This window comes from Schistocerca gregaria, chromosome 8, assembly GCF_023897955.1.
Source record: "Schistocerca gregaria isolate iqSchGreg1 chromosome 8, iqSchGreg1.2, whole genome shotgun sequence".
Classification (NCBI taxonomy): domain Eukaryota; kingdom Metazoa; phylum Arthropoda; class Insecta; order Orthoptera; family Acrididae; genus Schistocerca; species Schistocerca gregaria.
In genome coordinates, this window is record NC_064927.1 from 401,302,786 (window position 1) to 401,319,786 (window position 17,001).

The window sequence follows — 17,001 nt, forward strand, 5'->3', positions numbered from 1 at the left end:
GCAAATTTTAAACAGTGGCACGAGAAAAACTGGTGTTTACGAAACTTGTGATTAAGGTGGTCCTGCTGCAATTTGTTGTGTATTTCAAGTGCTTTGTTAAATTATATTTATCTGAATAGTGTTTTTAGGTCTGAATTGCCGTCAGTTTATTATTATAAATTTGTTTAAAAGTTATCACATACATTTTTAAATAGCATTGGGCATTTTAAACTTTGACAAAAATACTTATCGAGTGTGAGTTGAAACATTTAATTGATGTAATGATTGGTTTGGGCTCAAATTTGGCACTGCTGTATCATCGGTATTTTATCCTCGATGTTGGCTCAATGTAAGTATTATTAATCTAGAGTAACCCTTGTCACGGGTACTCTTTAACAAAAAACGAATTAACGGGGTCGGGCAATATGTTTTCTAGTAACTGTTGAGTAATAATTGTTTATTAATAAATTTGTTTCAAAAGGTGTCTGAATTCATTTTAGCCTAGATTACTGATGATTAAAGCCTCTGTTATGTGTATCTGTTGTGTTTACTAAACTTACGGAAAAACTCTAACAACTTATTTGGTTGGTTAGGTAAAGTGTAGCCCAAGGCCGGTATAGGATTAGATGAACATGAGAAATATCCAAAAACAGTCTCAAATCAACAGCAAAATTCAGGTTTTAACATGCTAGGAATTGAACCAAGGCATCCCTGTCTCTCTCACAGTATTGTATACCCCTGTCAATTGGACCACAGAATTTGCAGGGTAGCTCTTGTCCACCGAGGATGTTGGAAGAAACGTCCTGGTTCATTTCACTGTTACCATGAATGCGTGGCTCTGTGTTATGCTTCAAGAAAGACCCCAAAACTTCACAGGAACACGTCCGCGGGTTAAACGCCTCTTCGGGTAGTTGGTGCACTTTAGTCTCTGAGTCGTTAGAAACGAGGAGAAGTCGCAACTCGTCGGACCACACTACACGACTCCAGTCAGCTGATGCCTAGTTTCTTGTTTGACTCGTTGAAGACGTGCAATTTTATGCGTTGCAGTGAGCAATGGCCATTGTTCGAGGTAACTGTCTCCAAACATATGATGACGTTCAATAAGTACAGCATCATATTTTTCCGTGACAATTCCTGGCGAAAAAAATGTTCAATGTATTGTGGGACATCGTGAAATATTCTCGCTTTAGCTCCTATAGTTTAATGAAGTTCCGATAGGTGGCGGCGCTATAAGTAGGCTTCAAAATGCCGCCTGCAAAGAGCTGTCGTTAAGATTTTTGCCGGCAAACTGGAGCATCGAAGATATTCATAAGCGCTTGCAGAATGTCTAAGGACACTTGACACTAAACCAAAGCACTGTGAGTCCTTACGCTTGGCGTCTGTCCATTACCGGAAATTTTTGTATCATTGTAATTCATAGAGTGGCCAGTAGAAATGCAATGTTCAGCGATTGCGGACTTGGTGGGTTGGAGAAGGCGAGTATGCCGCTGGTGTTCCACAATACGTTCCTGCATCGTTCTTGTTGTCTACCCTGTATATGACTTGACGCAATCACACGGAATCTTGTAGACACCTGATTTACGTAGGCCCAGGTCATCCTTAACGGATCCCACTAGTGATGATATTTTAGGCGGAGGGCGAAAGATGACTCTAACTTGATGCTTCCTCAGTATTATACCTATCTGTGACGAGATATTCCCAATAAAAGGTAGATAAGCCGTTGATCTGAAAACCTCTTCTTCTTCCTTGTTGCGTCGTTTGTAGGTCTGCATAGCTCTGTTCACTTGCTTAGTTGAAAAGCCATTCAGCAGGAATATTTTTTGCATGTGTTTCAGTTCCGCTTGAAGATTTTCGACGTCAGAAATAGTATGGGCACGGTGGATTAAAGTTTTGAGGACACCCATTGTTTGTGCCGGATGGTGGCAACTGGTAGCTTGCAGATACAAATCTGTATGGGTCGGTTTCCTATAAACCGAATGACCAAGTGTGCCATCATTCTTGCGCCGTACCAAAACATCTAAAAATGGCGAACAACCATCTTTTTCAGTTTCCATAGTGAACTTAATATTTTCATGTACGGAAATCATATGATGTAAAATTTCCTGGAGACGGTCCATGCCATGAATTCTATGAATTACAATGATACAAAAATTGTGGCTCAAACATCAAATTTCTGGAGTTCAATAATAAATGAATCCATGAAATACAGCGACTCTTATCAATAGAGATAGCGGTTACCAGTTAAATTCAGCTTGGAATCCCGTTGTAGAGAAACTTCGGAGTCAACGTAGTTATCGGTATAAAGATGAAGATCGATCTGATATCGAAATGCCAAGTTTTCACCGCGGATGGCGCCAGGCGCAGCGCACGGAGTTGTGAACGTGCACGCTATACAGTACATGCACAGCGCATGCGCAATGCAGCCCCCTTTGGCTTTAAATAGCAGAGCTCAGCGCCTATTCGCCAATACTTCTCCAGCTGTACTCACCTGAAGATGGCCAAAAGACTTTGTGCCGAAATATCGTGGCAAGATGTTACTGACTTACGGCAGTTCTCCCGTGCTTGTATGTAACAATCAGTACGCCGGGAAAATTTCAAACATCACAGGTTGAACTATGTTTGAAAACAAGCGGGAAGGATATATCTACACACTGTAAAACTTTCAGACATGCAGAATGAAAACTGTATTTTTACAAAAATAGTGTGCAATTCATTTGGAGTGACCCTCGTACAGTTTGTTTTTCTTTTATATTCCAAAATCGTTTGTTTCTGTGTTGTGTGTTGACCGATGCGACTCTACGTCACTTGGTATGAGAAAATCAAAACAAAAGTAAAAAAATAATGTTTTCTGCCTGGCATAATGAATCATGTCGTGTGTGGTATTCGCACGCAACGTTCCGATAGGTCACTGGACTGGTGGAACATTATACGGTACGAAGAGTCACGTATGTGACCAGTGAAATTCACATCAGTATTCGACACCGAAATCGAGTAAGTCTCAGCTCCGTGTTGAAGTGTGGGCACTACACATTGCACGACAAATGCCTTTAGAGTTTGTAGGGATCTATGTTACAATACACAATTTCGCTGACTTTTGTCCTTACAGGGACGGAGCCAGTATGATGGTATGCTGGGAATGATCCGCAGTTATGTTTTCGGGCACATATGTGTACTAGTGCGCCTGAATAATGCAACGTGATCACCTGTTGCTTTGCTGCAACAGAATAGTTCTACCAGGCCTTATACAAACAGTCGATACTGTCGGCTGGCTTGTATCCAGAAATTATGTAGTGCCCTAAACACAGGGATATCCACGAGGGGCTGCACAAAGAACTAGGAACTGAGGAACTGGTGGTATGGTGTTTTTTTCTTTTTTTTCAAATCATTACAGGAGAAGACGCACCCTCATTGAATTCATTTCATTTGCCGTTTGCGTTTCATGATAATATGAAACCACCAACACAGCTCTATGACTATTTAAAATTTATGGCTTTTCCGATTTGTGACCATGCTATGGCTCACAGTGGTCTCCAGCCTAGCAGCATTAGTTAGTTATGCTTGTGATACTGCAAATCCTTTCCACAATTGCTATGTAACTGGAAGTGATGCAAAATCTGAACATTAGCATTACTTCTCATAGGCCTTCCGCGTAGTTGCGACTGCTATCGCCTTGCGAGGACAAGTCTAAAAGTATTCCCTTTCAATTTTTATACATCGTTTTTTTTACATTTTCACCGTAGTTTTCTGCACATTTGTGCCATCATTGATAATGTTTTATGGTATCGCGAGAAAGAAACACATCATTGAATGGACCAACCAAATGGCGATCCGGCGGAGTAAGATCGGAAATACACGCAGAATGCCTCGATACACTGAAATGCAGAGCGGCGGCTGGTGGAAGCGTGTTGCCATGCTAAAAGAAAATACATTCCGTCCGTCGACCTCGGAGTCTGATTCTAACTGCAAGCCGAAGCTTGTTGGAAATGATATCACTGTATTTACACTTTCCCAGACAATGATCCAGAAATGGCCTCGTGAGGTTTAAAAACTGTATAATTTATCGTGCAAGAGTTTACTTGAATTCCTTTCTGACTTCATATCTGAGTTGTTAAATTTACTGCTCTTGCGTTTGCCGTCTTGTTCGACGTGATGAATCTATCTTCCGTCTCTAGTGATGACTCATTCAGTGAAATTTCAAATATTTCAACATGACGGACCTATAATTTCTGATAAATGTTTGGTTTATTACTCTTGCGCTCTCTTTGGAACCGACCTCACAATGCTTCTATGGAAGTTGAGCAGATTGAATCATGACTGGTTTTTATGTGGTTTCTGCTACCTCACTAGCAACTTGTTTCTTTGGAATAGTGGTGTAGACGCTTCTCATTGTTGACATTAGGAGTGGACGCAAATGGACGTCCAGCTCTTTCTTCGTCTGAGAATGGTAAACCAAAGATAACTTTTAGTTGCTTACAGAGATATTAAGAAAAAATAATTTTCCTATGCTGTTATCCAATTAGTTTAAAGTTTGTATCTGCACAGAATGTAATCTTTGTAGCTCAGGTTCGTTGAAGCCTGCGTTTTGTTTTGTTTACATAAATACTGTACGTCTATCTGTGGTTCAACGGTTCATATATGAAGCATAGTTATACCAATCATTGGAATTTACTATTTAGAATGTTGGAAGGTTATTACTCTTAGGAGTTTTCCTTTTACTCTCTAGAAATTAACTTGACATGAATATTAGTCAAAATTAGGACTAATATCTAACAGAAAATCTATAGTAGCCCTTCTGCAAGTTGAGGATGTACACATGGAATTAATATCAGAGTCCTATTTCTCATAGTTTTTGAAATGTGCCTTCAGTTCGTTATTTTAAACAATTTTTAAATGAACTTAACTTTTTATCTCAAAACTACGCTAATTATTTTCAACATACTGACAAGAGCAACGAAAAAAAAAGAAAATAAAAGAGTAAGTGCTTACATAGGTAGCTTGATAGAGTGCAACACAGGCGACCAGCACGCTGAAGACAAACTGCGTCATTGCGATAGGACTCATCATGGTTTCCAGGTGCCTGACGAATCTGAAAGAAAAAGATAATATGAGTAATGAACTCTCAAGAAAGTTTTGTCTGTAGTGTTGAAACATTTCTTAAACGCCTTAAAAGTAGTAGACTGACAACTCAGGGTAATGAACGTAATGTGTCGTATGTATCGGTGTGTGGGACTAACCTTGCCAATAGCTGTGGACCTCAAGTCTGAAGTCGACTGGAAACATGGTGCATACCATTTAGAAATCATTTCCAGTAGAAAACAACTGATAAGTGCCAGAAACGTCCTAGGAACTAGAAATGACTTCTGCACTTCTGGATTTGTAGTCTTATCCATTTAGCCACAAAGCAGTAGTTCAGTTTATTAATGGTATACTTCCAGATGTTCAGGTGACTTGTAGTTTCTATCTCTGGATGCTGCAAGCTATGCTGTTGGGTATAATTGTTGGATGAAGTCTAGTCAGACTGTCAACCATTGTCGGTTCGCACTGCCATTTATAGATGATTAGCTGTTAGCAGCAGCTGTGCTCACATATCAGTAGTTTTGTTATGATTAGTGATGGTGATTAACAAGCTCATGTATGCTGCCCTCATGTGCCTGCCTGTTCAGGTAAGTATATCCCAAGATGTGCCCTTGGCTTCCCTTCCACGCCCCTCCCCCCTCCCCTTCGTCCAGCTGCCCCAACTAATCTAGTTATTTTTCGTCACTTATTACACTAGTGCCCTGAGACAGTGGCTGTGTGTGTGTGTGTGTGTGTGTGTGTGTGTATGCGCGCGAGTTGTGCTTATATGAATGTCTGTGTGCTTCCTACTACAGAGGAAGAACGTTGTCCGAAAGCATTCTTGAACATCCATGGCCTTCTGACTATTAAACATTGCCTTTTCCATTGCCCACCTGACACTAAACCTACTACCTCCTTCCTGATCATCACGGCCAATTATAAACTCATTCACAACTGCTTCTTCTTTGAAGGAATCACCTACAAACAAATCCATGGTACAGCAATGAGCTCCCACATGGCACCATCCTGTGCCAGTCTGTTCATGACTCATCTAGAGGAATCCTTCCTAACCATCTAGAATCCCAAACTCCTCACCTGGTTTGGATTTATTGATGACATCTTTGCGATTTGACCTGGGGGCGTGGATACTATCTACAGTCCTCCAGAACCTCAACACCTTTTCCTCGTTCACTTACCTGATCCTTCTTAACCCAACAAACCATCTTCCTTAATGTTGAATTTTTAACGTAATCAAGCCAATGATACATTAAAAATCCTACAATATCAGAAGGGTATCAGTATCTTCGTTTACATAAAAAATAAATTCATGTAAATCCACGTTTATAAAAATGTGTTATTATGTGCTTAAGTATTTATATTTCATGTGTTTAAAACAACGTTGTCATATTTTACACACATTTTCTTAAATTCATTACATCAATTTTGCTAAATGTGTACCTCCAATTATCATTGATGAAGATGTAAACTCTTTACCTTGCAAAGTATCTCTGCTCCTCTATGTTGTGGTCAGACTAGGTGGAAAGGGGTTGTAGGTCAAATGCTTTTGTAAAACTGCTGAGAGAGCAGATGTATTTTTTGTGTTGATTGTTCAGAGTGTGAAATATTGCTGAATATAAATGTTTTGAAGTTCAGAAACTTTATTTCATTCAGTAATTTTTAAAAGTTACCTTATTTTCCCAATCCTTCTATTAGTTAATGTTCTTTGTAGTATAAAGATGAACTGACAACATTAAAAAATTTAGTAGAAACAAATGATGTGTTGTATATACACTCCTGGAAATTGAAATAAGAACACCGTGAATTCATTGTCCCAGGAAGGGGAACCTTTATTGACACATTCCTGGGGTCAGATACATCACATGATCACACTGACAGAACCACAGGCACATAGACACAGGCAACAGAGCATGCACAATGTCGGCACTAGTACAGTGTATATCCACCTTTCGCAGCAATGCAGGCTGCTATTCTCCCATGGAGACGATCGTAGAGATGCTGGATGTAGTCCTGTGGAACGACTTGCCATGCCATTTCCACCTGGCGTCTCAGCTGGACCAGCGTTCGTGCTGGACGTGCAGACCGCGTGAGACGACGCTTCATCCAGTCCCAAACATGCTCAATGGGGGACAGATCCGGAGATCTTGCTGAACAGGGTAGTTGACTTACACCTTCTAGAGTACGTTGGATGGCACGGGATACATGCGGACGTGCATTGTCCTGTTGGAACAGCAAGTTCCCTTGCCGGTCTAGGAATGGTAGAACGATGGGTTCGATGACGGTTTGGATGTACCGTGCACTATTCAGTGTACCCTCGACGATCACCAGAGGTGTACTGCCAGTGTAGGAGATCGCTCCCCACACCATGATGCCGGGTGTTGGCCCTGTGTGCCTCGGTCGTATGCAGTCCTGATTGTGGCGCTCACCTGCACGGCCCCAAACACGCATACGACCATCATTGGCACCAAGGCAGAAGCGACTCTCATCGCAGAAGACGACACGTCTCCATTCGTCCCTCCATTCACGCCTGTCGCGACACCACTGGAGGCGGGCTGCACGATGTTGGGGCGTGAGCGGAAGACGGCCTAACGGTGTGCGGGACCGTAGCCCAGCTTCATGGAGACGGTTGCGAATGGTCCTCGCCGATACCCCAGAAGCAACAGTGTCCCTAATTTGCTGGGAAGTGGCGGTGCGGTCCCCTACGGCACTGTGTAGGATCCTACGGTCTTGGCGTGCATCCGTGCGTCGCTGCGGTCCGGTCTCAGGTCGACGGGCACAGGCACCTTCCGCCGACCACTGGCGACAACATCGATGTCCTGTGGAGACCTCACGCCCCACGTGTTGAGCAATTCGGCGGTACGTCCACCCGGCCTCCCGCATGCCCACTATACGCCCTCGCTCAAAGTCCGTCAACCGCACATACGGTTCACGTCCACGCTGTCGCGGCATGCTACCAGTGTTAAAGACTGCGATGGAGCTCCGTATGCCACGGCAAACTGGCTGACACTGACGGCGGCGGTGCACAAATGCTGCGCAGCTAACGCCATTCGACGGCCAACACTGCGGTTCCTGGTGTGTCCGCTGTGCCGTGCGTGTGATCATTGCTTGTACAGCCCTCTCGCAGTGTCCGGAGCAAGTATGGTTGGTCTAACACACCGGTGTCAATGTGTTCTTTTTTCCATTTCCAGGAGTGTATTTTTGCTATTAGTATTGTTATTTCATCTTAAAAAATAAAAAATAAAAAATAAAAAAAGGTGAGATGTTCCACATCCACGAAGATCTCTTCAACACGGATCTATTGAACGAAAACTAATCTAATCTAATCTAACAGTGAAAGACGACAAGCCACGCACAGTGTAGCTGTCGACCAGTATGTGCAGAGGGGTGGGCAGGAGTGAGCATCTACGCATGGAGCTAGTGAAGTGGCTCCACATTATCGTATAAAATGCGTACATTATGCAACAAATTTAATAATTCTCTAACCTGGCTTATTTCAGTGAGGATAAATAAAAAGAAATTATATTCCATACTTCATCCGCTCGGGGGTTGAATTCTTTTTTAATTCCTACATTTACCTCGGTTTATGTAAACTGCTGTAAAAAAAGATATTCCATTTTATATGTCAGCCTGTTACTTTCGATTTCCTCAGGGTTCAAGCTATCTCTGCACCAAATTTCATAGAAATCGGTTCAGCGATTTAGTCTTGAAAACGTAACAGTCCGAGTTACTTCCCCATTTGGACTACATGTTTGGAAGTATGGACTGAACACGTTAAGGATTGTATAAGCATTGTATTCATTACGTTGAATCGTATTATGTAGAACATACAGTATTAACCAATAAAATATTTTCAGAAATACGGTAAAGTTCAAAAGTCACCGAGTAAATAATTTTTCAAAGAATATTTTTTTTTCTAATTTGTGTCATATTCTTGAAATCAATACATGCCTTGTACTATAAACTTTCTATTGTAGCTTATGTTCTTCATCGGTGTTCAAGCTAGCTCCCTACCGAGTTTCATCAAAATCGGTTCGGTACTTTCGTCGTGTAAAGGCAACAGACAAACATGCTTTCACATTTACAATAGTAGTATGGATTGTGAGTTTGAATCCCGAAGTCCAATACACCCTCTGATACTGTTTTGCTTTTCAGAACCCGCGCTGATATCCCGTGAAACGTACGTTTTCCAAATGGTTCAAAAGGCTCTGAGCACTATAGGACTTAACATCGGAGGTCATCAGTCCCCTAGAACTTAGAATAACTTAAGCCTAACCAAGCTAAGGACATCACACACACCCATGCAATAGGCAGGATTCGAACCTGCGACCGTAGCGGTCGCGCGGTTCCAGACTGAAGCGCTTAGAACCGATCGGCCACACCGGCCGGCTACGTTTCCCAGCTCTTGTGGATGTGATAGCCAGTGAGATCTTAATTCTTGTAAATTGGGTGCCAGATTCCCAGTCATGTTTACAATGAAACCTCCATCCCTGTTCATTATGTTTTCCGAAGCATTAATTTCGAGAGACTCCTTATTTACACTTGAAACGGTGCCGTTAGTACTCTCCATTGCAACTTTTGCTTGCCGATGATGTTTGAGTGTCACTAGATTGATTGCCGTGGTACTCAATAGCATAATAACAATTTTCTCTATTTAAAACTCTTGTAATGTCGTTTTATTTTTAATGCGTCACACTTCCCGTGTCCTGCCTACACCTTTCCAAGAATATCTGATTACATGGGGTTTGAATATTATGGGGTACAGATAGGTGAGGGACTAACCAATGATAGTTGAAGGGTGGTTGGGAAAAACTAAGCGAAGAGATTGCCTGAGGGCTTCCTTAAAGATCGACAGAATTGAGACTAGAGAGCATCAGGCGGCTACAGCAAATATGAGGCGTTTCCCTCCAAGTAGCCTGAACAAAGAGACGTTGTTTCTGGAAGTTCGCCATGTTTCCGGTACTGTTAGACGGGCAGACCTGAACTGTGGACGCTCTTGTGGAACTCTTGCTGGTATAGCGAAAAAAAAGGTATAAAATGAGTTATATCACCAACGATAATGTCCTTAAAAGTGAGTGTAGTCAGGGAAGCGTTGGAAGATGGTTGGTTTAATTGTCATAATTTTGATGATATAGTGTAAAAGGCAAAATTGTGGTTGTGACCGTTGAGACTGAGTGTTGGCTGTCAGCCCTGCACCCTATTTTGTGAATAATTGTTGGTCCCTTTGAGAGAACGTGTGAGGACGTGGCATTTTAACTATAGTTGGATTTTATCCAAGTTTTCTTATAACGTGGCCATGAGCACATGCTCACGCCAGCTCTGGGATTAGAGACCCCCGAGTAGATGTTCGTAGCACTGCGAGTGCTAAATCATGCCAAATGTTTGCGAAAGTGAATGGAAGCGGGGTTAGAGAATTTTCATTCAGTTGTTTCGTGAATTTTGTATCGTTTCTCTGAGAATTTTTTTGGAGCTAAAGCGATCACCACGTGTAGGTGTAAAATCTGTTCTAACCTCATGTGAGGTTTAGACTGTGTTAAATTGCTATAATGTTTCCCATAAGCGACTCTGAAAAATGTAAGGTCCTTTTTGTGAGAATTTTCGCTCAAGTTTAACTTATTTGGTTGGAAGCGAGATCTGACCATATGTGTAGTAGTAGTTCATGTGGTACCGAAATCGACAATCATATAGATGTTCAATATAGTGATTCTGATGGCCCTCAGCCTTGTTTCACATAACAATTTGGCAATTTTCGGTGATTTGTTTTTGAGATCTCTAATGGACTCCATGTGTCCCCACCATTGTGTGTTACTTTTCCCATGCTTTTTCAAGTAGTTTGTTTCAATACCTTGGTATGAAATAATGGCCAATCAAAGCCAAATTCATTAAGATATTTCATATTTTAAACTTCGAGTTACATTTTATTTGTTGGGTCACTCCACTCCGGCTTGCTTGTGAATGTTATATACTGTTTACTGTTACACTGAAAAACGTTGAGGTTAATCCATGCCCCTGTCCTATACTGTGACTGAAGTCTCTTTTGTACGTAGAAGACCAAAGAAGGTAAAAATTTTGTTTTCATTATTTCAAATGTGGTTACCATACCGAGAATCCATACTTTTCTACTTTGTAATACCATACCAAGAATCTTCATTATGTAACCCCATATTCATAGCTGTTGTCAGAATAATAAAAGTAGATAATTGTAAAGAATCACATTTTTCTATTGTATAACCAAATTAACGCTCCCTTTCTTCATTCACTGCAGAGTGTGTTCAACAGCACTGAAAAGAAAAATTTAGAGAGCTAATGGAATTGAAGTCAATAGTAGCTTAATTGTGCTCATGAAAAAAAAAATGAAAATGGTAACCTCGTTTTCTACTGAATATGTTGGCTCGAGGTATAGTTAGCGTTATCCGTTGGATTGTTAAACTGATTAGAGTTTCAGATTCCATGTAGATTCAATAAACATGTAGTCGAAAGTCGGGTCGTTCTTATCAAAGAAAACGATGGTACCAACAAACGCGACACACTGTAAGAGGTTGAGATTCGCATAGCAAATATCTGAGGGTAGTGAAAGGTATAAGTACAAGTTGCAGGGGTATGAATTCAGCGAAAACTATGAAAGAATTGGGGATTATCTGAAATTCATTTAGTCATGAAATCCGTTAAGCACCACCGACGGTAAGATTGCAAATTGTCACAGCAACCTGACGTTTGCACCATACTTATCTCAAATACTTCATTTCACGATTATATTCGAAACAATACTCTGAGAACAACTGATTTGCTTCACTATTTTAGTCGGATGTGTCACTGATGTTTCTCCCATCTCTCTTCGACAGTTCTAATAGACTGCTCCATGTAAGGCATGCTACGTTCGCATGCAATTCGGGCCCTTTTTTAATTACATAACATTACAAAAAAGATTTCTTATCTTTGTTGAAGGCAGAAAAAAATATGTGTATAAAATGGAAAACACAAATTGACTGAACAATCCGGAAGTACACTGTCGATCAATCAGGCCGAGAAAACCTGAGAGATCAAATAGCTCCATTTATTTATCAAGAATTGTAGGAATACGTGAGGCAATACTGACCCCCTACGATTTATCGTAGAAGATAGGTTGAGGATAGGAAACCCTACGTTTATAGCTTTTGTATATTTGGGATAAACGTTTGACATTGTCGTCTGGAATACGTTGTTTTGAAGTCTGAAGGTGTAAAGCGTAAAATACAAGGAGCGAAAGGTTATATACAACTTATAGAGAATGAGGAGCATGAAAGCGAAGCAGTGGTTGAGAAGAGGGTGAGACAGGATTGTAGGCCATCCCTAATGTTGTTAAATCTGTACTTTGAGCCGGCAGTAAAGGAAACCAAAGAAATATTGGGGATAAGAATTAAAGTTCAGGGAGAAGATATAAAAACTTTGAGGTTTGTCAATGAAATTGTGATTTCGTGACTTGGAAAATCAGTTGAACGGAATGAACAGTATCTTGAAAGGATAATTACGATGAACATTAACTAAACCAAAACAAAGATAATGGAATGTAGTCGAATCATGTCAGGTGAAGCTGTGGAAATTAGATTAGGAAACGAGACACGAAAGTAGTAGATGAGTTTTGCTATTAGGGCAGTAAAATGACAGACGATGGCCGAAGGAGAGAGAATATAAAACACAGACTGGCAATGGCAAAAGAAGCGTTTCTGAATAAAAGAAATTTGCTATCACTGAATATAGATTTAAATCTAACTGCGAACATTTTAGGTTAGGCTTTACCGCGACTGTTATTGACATTAAATGAGACAAGTTTCTGTTACCAGTCACCGTTTTATTTATTTCCACGACGCGTTTCGAAAGTTTAAACCTCCATCATCAGGTAGATTTACATTAGTTAGTATGACATTTGTATGTGTGTTGTGTTACGATTTTTTGGAGGAACTTGTGGCACTGTCTAGTGGAGAAACAAGACACTATTACAGAACATGGTTTTGGATTTCTGCTGACAAAAAAATTAAACTGGTTCTAATGGTAAACATAAAACAAGTTAACTAGAGTACCTCCAGTGGTCATAGGTTCATTTCGCTTTCGTAACACATCACATGTATACTGTCATATATGTAAACAAATATGGCGTCTGAAACCTGCTGGGTGCAAGGTTCGTCATTGTGACCTTTTCTGCACTGTTTTTGTACTCGAAAATAGCCTAATGTAAATCCACCCGATGATGGAGTTTTAAACCTTCGAAACGGGCCGCGGAAATAAATAAAAAGGTGACTGGTAACAGTAAACTTGTTGTTTCATTTAATAGATTTTGAAACGTCCCCTTAGAAAAATTTATAAATGACTGTGCTGATAAACTTCTTACATTATTTGCTTTTCAAACAGCTGAGCAAAACTGAACGTACTCACTACTGATAGGCATAGTTAGCAAATGATAGATATTGATAAAGAACAAACAATGTATTTACCTTAATAGTGTTCAAAAGCCATAATATATATACACTCCTGGAAATGGAAAAAAGAACACATTGACACTGGTGTGTCAGACCCACCATACTCGCTCCGGACACCGCCGCCGTCAGTGTCAGCCAGTTTGCCGTGGCATACGGAGCTCCATCGCAGTCTTTAACACTGGTAGCATGCCGCGACAGCGTAGACGTGAACCGTATGTGCAGTTGACGGACTTTGAGCGAGGGCGTATAGTGGGCATACGGGAGGCCGGGTGGACGTACCGCCGAATTGCTCAACACGTGGGGCGTGAGGTCTCCACAGGACATCGATGTTGTCGCCAGTGGTCGGCGGAACGTGCACGTGCCCGTCGACCTGGGACCGGACCGCAGCGACGCACGGATGCACGCCAAGACCGTAGGATCCTACGCAGTGCCGTAGGGGACCGCACCGCCACTTCCCAGCAAATTAGGGACACTGTTGCTTCTGGGGTATCGGCGAGGACCATTCGCAACCGTCTCCATGAAGCTGGGCTACGGTCCCGCACACCGTTAGGCCGTCTTCCGCTCACGCCCCAACATCGTGCAGCCCGCCTCCAGTGGTGTCGCGACAGGCGTGAATGGAGGGACGAATGGAGACGTGTCGTCTTCAGCGATGAGAGTCGCTTCTGCCTTGGTGCCAATGATGGTCGTATGCGTGTTTGGCGCCGTGCAGGTGAGCGCCACAATCAGGACTGCATACGACCGAGGCACACAGGGCCAACACCCGGCATCATGGTGTGGGGAGCGATCTCCTCCACTGGCCGTACACCTCTGGTGATCGTCGAGGGTACACTGAATAGTGCACGGTACATCCAAACCGTCATCGAACCCATCGTTCTACCATTCCGAGACCGGCAAGGGAACTTGCTGTTCCAACAGGACAATGCACGTCCGCATGTATCCCGTGCCACCCAACGTGCTCTAGAAGGTGTAAGTCAACTACCCTGGCCAGCCAGATCTCCGGATCTGTCCCCCATTGAGCATGTTTGGGACTGGATGAAGCGTCGTCTCACGCGGTCTGCACGTCCAGCACGAACGCTGGTCCAACTGAGGCGCCAGGTGGAAATGGCATGGCAAGCCGTTCCACAGGACTACATCCAGCATCTCTAGGATCGTCTCCATGGGAGAGAATAGCAGCCTGCATTGCTGCGAAAGGTGGCTATACACTGTACTAGTGCCGACATTGTGCATGCTCTGTTGCCTGTGTCTATGTGCCTGTGGTTCTGTCAGTGTGATCATGTGATGTATCTGACCCCAGGAATGTGTCAATAAAGTTTCTCCTTCCTGGGACAATGAATTCACGGTGTTCTTATTTCAATTTCCAGGAGTGTATATATATAGTTCATGACATCTAGTCTTACAAATTTACTGCCTCTGATGGACACACGTCCAGATCATCTGCTCTCAAAATTCCGCCATCTCTCTCCCCACATCCGCCACTGCTGGCGGCTCACCTCCAACTGCGCAACGCTACGCGCTGTTAACAGCCAACTACCCAACGCTACAAAAGCGAATATTACAACAATGCCAACCAGCCACTGACTGCACACAGCCCATCCAGTGATTTTCATATAGAGCGCTACGTGGCTTTACCAACATAAAAACCTAAACAGCCTACTTAAAATTCATTTGTTTGTAAGTCTTTTCTGAAAGTATTTGTATGGTGGTGAAACATGGATTTTAAACAGTTTAGACAAGAAGAGAATATAAATTTTTGAAATGTGGAGCTACACAAGAATGCTGAAGATTTGATGGGTAGATCACGTAACTAATGAGGAAATACTGAATGGAACTGGGGAGAAGAGAAATTTGAGGCGCAACCTGATTAGAAGAGTGGATCGGTTGATGAGACATATTCTGAGACATCAGGAGATCGTCGATATTGTAGTGGAGGGGAGCGTGAGGTGTAAAAGTCATGGAGAGAGACCAAGAGATGAAAACAGTAAGGAGATTCAGAAGGACGTAGGTTGCAGTTGTTACTCGGAGATGAAGAGGCTTGCATACGACAGAGTAACAGGAGAGCTGCTTTAAGCCAGTCTTCGGACTGAAGACCAACCACAACAACAATATTTATGACGCCCACATTTCTGCCTGTGAATGAGTGCTGCTAGGAAAAAATGTAAAGTATTTTACTTACCTGATAATTTCTTGATGAACTTCGACGCAGTTACATAGGTCGCTGTACATTTTATCATGAGCTTCTGTTATTTGATGTTGGAATTCTAAGATTTCCTTAGACTCAGTTGGGGTATTCATGGACGTCCCAGAATTTCGGCTGCGCTGAGACAACATTGGTTTTTGCTGCATTACACTCGTTGATAAGTCAAGACGCAGATTCCGAATACGCGTGATCAGTATTTCGAACTGAGCAGCCACGTGGATCATGATCACCGCGAACAGGCAGTCCATGCCGAGCGTGATGAAGATGATGGTGAAGGACGAGAAACACTGCAGAGCGTAGGACAGCTCGTACACGGGGATCTCCGTGTTGTTGTTCCAGGGCAGCTGGACGAAGGGCAGCTTGCGTTGGCCGGGATAGGCGATCAGCGGCATCGGGAACCAGACGATGATCTGCAGCGAAACGAAGGCGTACACGGAGGAGGATAGCTTCAGCGAGTGTCTGCCGGCGTCGCGGACGATGGCCGCCGCGTCCTCTCCAGGGGCGGCCAGCTGCAGCACGGTCAGGCGGTCGGTGCGCCTCACCAGCCCGTAGTAGCGGCCGCGGTCGCGGTAGAAGAAGACCATCTTGAAGACGCCGCTGGCCACGGTCAGCGTGTTGGGCAGCACCAGCGTGATCTCCTGGAGCCCGCCGTGCCCGAGGTAGAGTCCCAGGGCCGCCTCCGTCATGTTTCCCAGGTTCGAGACGAAGACGACGGCGAAGAAGATGTGGTACAGCCACGAATCGACAAGTGGCCACGACCCAAACAGGAATAGACAGCGCACGTTCACCTTCAGAACGGAGGCCGCCGTCTCCCGCCATGTGAGGATGGCGTTGTCATCCGCTTCGGCACTGTCTGCCTATAAAGAAACAATGTTAGTGTCTATCTATCTACACTCGTGCTCATAAATTAAGGTTAACGCTGAAACCTGGTGAAACAACGCTCTGGTGGGCGGTTTGCGAGTTTAAAGCACCTCGGGGTATGACCGCGCGGTGCACTTGACCTGCGGTCATCGCACGGTGACGCTGGTAGCAGTCTACATACGCAGAGGTGTGTTGGTGCATGTCAGAGTACGGTGCAGCGAGTAAGTGTGCGGACGTTTTCAGACGTGCTAATGATCATTGTGTGTTAAAAATGGCTCAAAGATCACATATTGATGACGTTACGAGGGGTAGAATACTGGGGTGACTGGAGGCTTGTCAAACACAGCAGGTTGTAGCTTAGGCCCCCGTGTGCCACAAAGTCTGATCCCAAGATTAAGGCAGCGATTCCAGCAGACAGGAAACGTGTCCAGGCGCTACAGT

At 43.1% G+C, this 17,001-nt stretch overlaps 1 protein-coding gene across 1 annotated transcript in view; it reads right to left on the reverse strand.

Annotated features, from left to right (window-relative positions):
* Positions 1-16,418, reverse strand: part of LOC126284631 (odorant receptor Or2-like) — a 53,339-nt gene extending 36,921 nt beyond the window's left edge. The window contains exons 1-2 of the mRNA XM_049983705.1: positions 15,676-16,418; positions 4,966-5,065 (exon numbers count right to left, since the gene is read on the reverse strand). Coding sequence (XP_049839662.1) covers positions 4,966-5,065; positions 15,676-16,385 — 810 coding nt within the window. The 5' untranslated portion in view covers positions 16,386-16,418. The remainder of the gene's footprint in view (positions 1-4,965; positions 5,066-15,675) is intronic.
* Between the last annotated feature and the right edge of the window lie 583 nt (positions 16,419-17,001).